The 2,500-nt window shown below is 53.2% G+C and overlaps 1 protein-coding gene across 1 annotated transcript in view; it reads right to left on the bottom strand.

The window, feature by feature from the left end:
• The window catches only part of LOC127663418 (testican-1-like), a 286,904-nt gene that overhangs the window by 46,354 nt on the left and 238,050 nt on the right, over positions 1-2,500 (bottom strand). The window contains 1 exon segment of the mRNA XM_052155002.1: positions 1,335-1,449. Within this exon segment, the coding sequence (XP_052010962.1) occupies positions 1,335-1,449 (115 nt within the window).

Genomic DNA, 2,500 nt, shown 5'->3' with positions numbered 1-2,500 from the left:
GCTGACCACGAGAGGGGCTCCTGGCTGACTGGAGCGGGAGGACCACTGCCAGGGGCGGGAGGAGACCCCTACCGGCCGGAGAAACGTGGCGGGATCTGAGACCGCTGACCGCGAGAGGAGGGGCTCCTGGCCGACTGGAGCGGGAGGACCGCTGCCAGGGGCAGGAGGAGACCCCTACCGGCCGGAGAAACGTAGCGGGATCTGAGACCGCTGACCGCGAGAGGAGGGGCTCCTGGCCGACCACCTGGAGCGGGAGGACCGCTGCCAGGGGCGGGAGGAGACCCCTACCGGCCGGAGAAACGTAGCGGGATCTGAGACCGCTGACCGCGAGAGGAGGGGCTCCTGGCCGACCACCTGGAGCAGGAGGATCGCTGCCAGGGGTGGGAGGAGACCCCTACCAGCCACTGAAACGAGGCGGGGCCTGAGACCGCTAACCACGAGAGGCTCCTTGCCGACCGCCTGGAGCGGGAGGAGCACTACCAGGGCGGGAGAGACCCCTTTCTTCCACCGGAACGTGGCAGGGCATCCACCAGGGGCCAAAGGACTGCCTCCGATATGCCCAGGGATGCGCGGCTGTCGTCTGCTAGAGTGTGGAGGAGTGGCCGAGGAACAGGCTATGGCGTATCGGAGAACCGGTGAGTAAATTCACATTTTTTTTCTCTCTATCTCTCTCTCGCCACCGCTCCGCGTTGGCCTTTCCCTCTCTTTTAAATATTATTATGGTGTTTTTATTTGGTACGAGCACCGTTAGGTACCATGTGTGTAGGTACCGTGTTGTTATTATTATTGTTTCCCTCCCCTTGTCCACTCCCTGATCCAGGTAGATGGGAATGACCTCCCAGAATCTGTCTCTCTCTCATGTAATAGTCACCATTAAGTGCTTGTCTCGAGCAATCTCTGAGCCGGTGCTTTTATTTCTATATAGTGAACTGCTGGATGTTGCTATGGGATACAGTATAATATTACAGCATATTATGGCACATTACAGGACGACACTGCTGTTAATATTGAAGTACATTAGAAATATAAGCTTCATACTGAGCCACTGCAAATGACACTGCTGTGTTGAATGTGTTCAGATCAGTCTCACTGCGAAAATGATTTCATACAACCAGCGGGCGAGTCTGTTTATCATAATTACCCTTCATTGAATTTAAGCCTTTAAACATAATTACTCATGATTATAGCTCTATTACAAAACCTAGTGTGCTGCCTACCTACACAGCCTTTAAAAGCATCTCCCAACTCAAACGCTGTTTCAAAAGGTAAGGAACAAGATTATGATGCCTTCTATACTGTTTCGGCTTTTCAAGTGTCCTTCATGTGTGTCTTACCTGTGCTGTGCAGGTTTGTGATTGGTGCAGACGGCCGTCTGGAAGTCGTGACTCATGCACACTTTGTGAGGAGGACAATGAACCTTCAGACAGGGATCTTTAGTGCTGTCCAGACCTGAGAGACACAGAGAGAGACTTCAATAGTTCCCTGTAACGTTGTGAAATCGCTGATTTACTCACACCTGTTACTGCACATCAGTTCAATTCTAGATTAATGCACCAAGTTGCTACGTTGTTGGGGGGGGGTCGCTGTCCTTTTCTGCATATCGCTGCCCCCTTCGGCTCATTTCAGCATAGTCCCGGTTCTCCCGATGGACTCACAGCATGTGGAGGCTCATGCTACTCTCCACGATCCACACACAACTCACCACACGCCCCATTGAGAGAACCACTAATCACCACCACGAGGAGGTTACCCCATGTGACTCTACCCTCCCTAGCAACCGGGCCAATATGGTTGCTAAGGAGACTCACATCATGTGGAGGCTCATGCTACTCTCCACGATCCACACACAACTCACCACATGCCCCATTGAGAGCGAGAACCACTAATCACCACCACGAGGAGGTTACCCCATGTGACTCTACCCTCCCTAGCAACCGGGCCAATATGGTTGCTAAGGAGACTCACATCATGTGGAGGCTCATGCTACTCTCCACGATCCACACACAACTCACCACATGCCCCATTGAGAGCGAGAACCACTAATCACCACCACGAGGAGGTTACCCCATGTGACTATACCCTCCCTAGCAACCGGGCCAATATGGTTGCTAAGGAGACTCACATCATGTGGAGGCTCATGCTACTCTCCACGATCCACACACAACTCACCACACGCCCCATTGAGAGCGAGAACCACTAATCACCACCACGAGGAGGTTACCCCATGTGACTCTACCCTCCCTAGCAACCGGGCCAATATGGTTGCTAAGGAGACTCACATCATGTGGAGGCTCATGCTACTCTCCACGATCCACACACAACTCACCACACGCCCCATTGAGAGAACCACTAATCACCACCACGAGGAGGTTACCCCATGTGACTCTACCCTCCCTAGCAACCGGGCCAATATGGTTGCTAAGGAGACCTGACTGGAGTCACTCAGCACACCCTGGATTCAAACTTGTGACTTACTCGCTGAGATACCCAGACCCCCTAC

This window comes from Xyrauchen texanus, chromosome 23, assembly GCF_025860055.1.
Source record: "Xyrauchen texanus isolate HMW12.3.18 chromosome 23, RBS_HiC_50CHRs, whole genome shotgun sequence".
NCBI classification, from domain to species: Eukaryota; Metazoa; Chordata; class Actinopteri; order Cypriniformes; family Catostomidae; genus Xyrauchen; species Xyrauchen texanus.
Note: the sequence above shows the minus strand (reverse complement) of the source record. Positions and strands in the feature narration are given on the sequence as shown.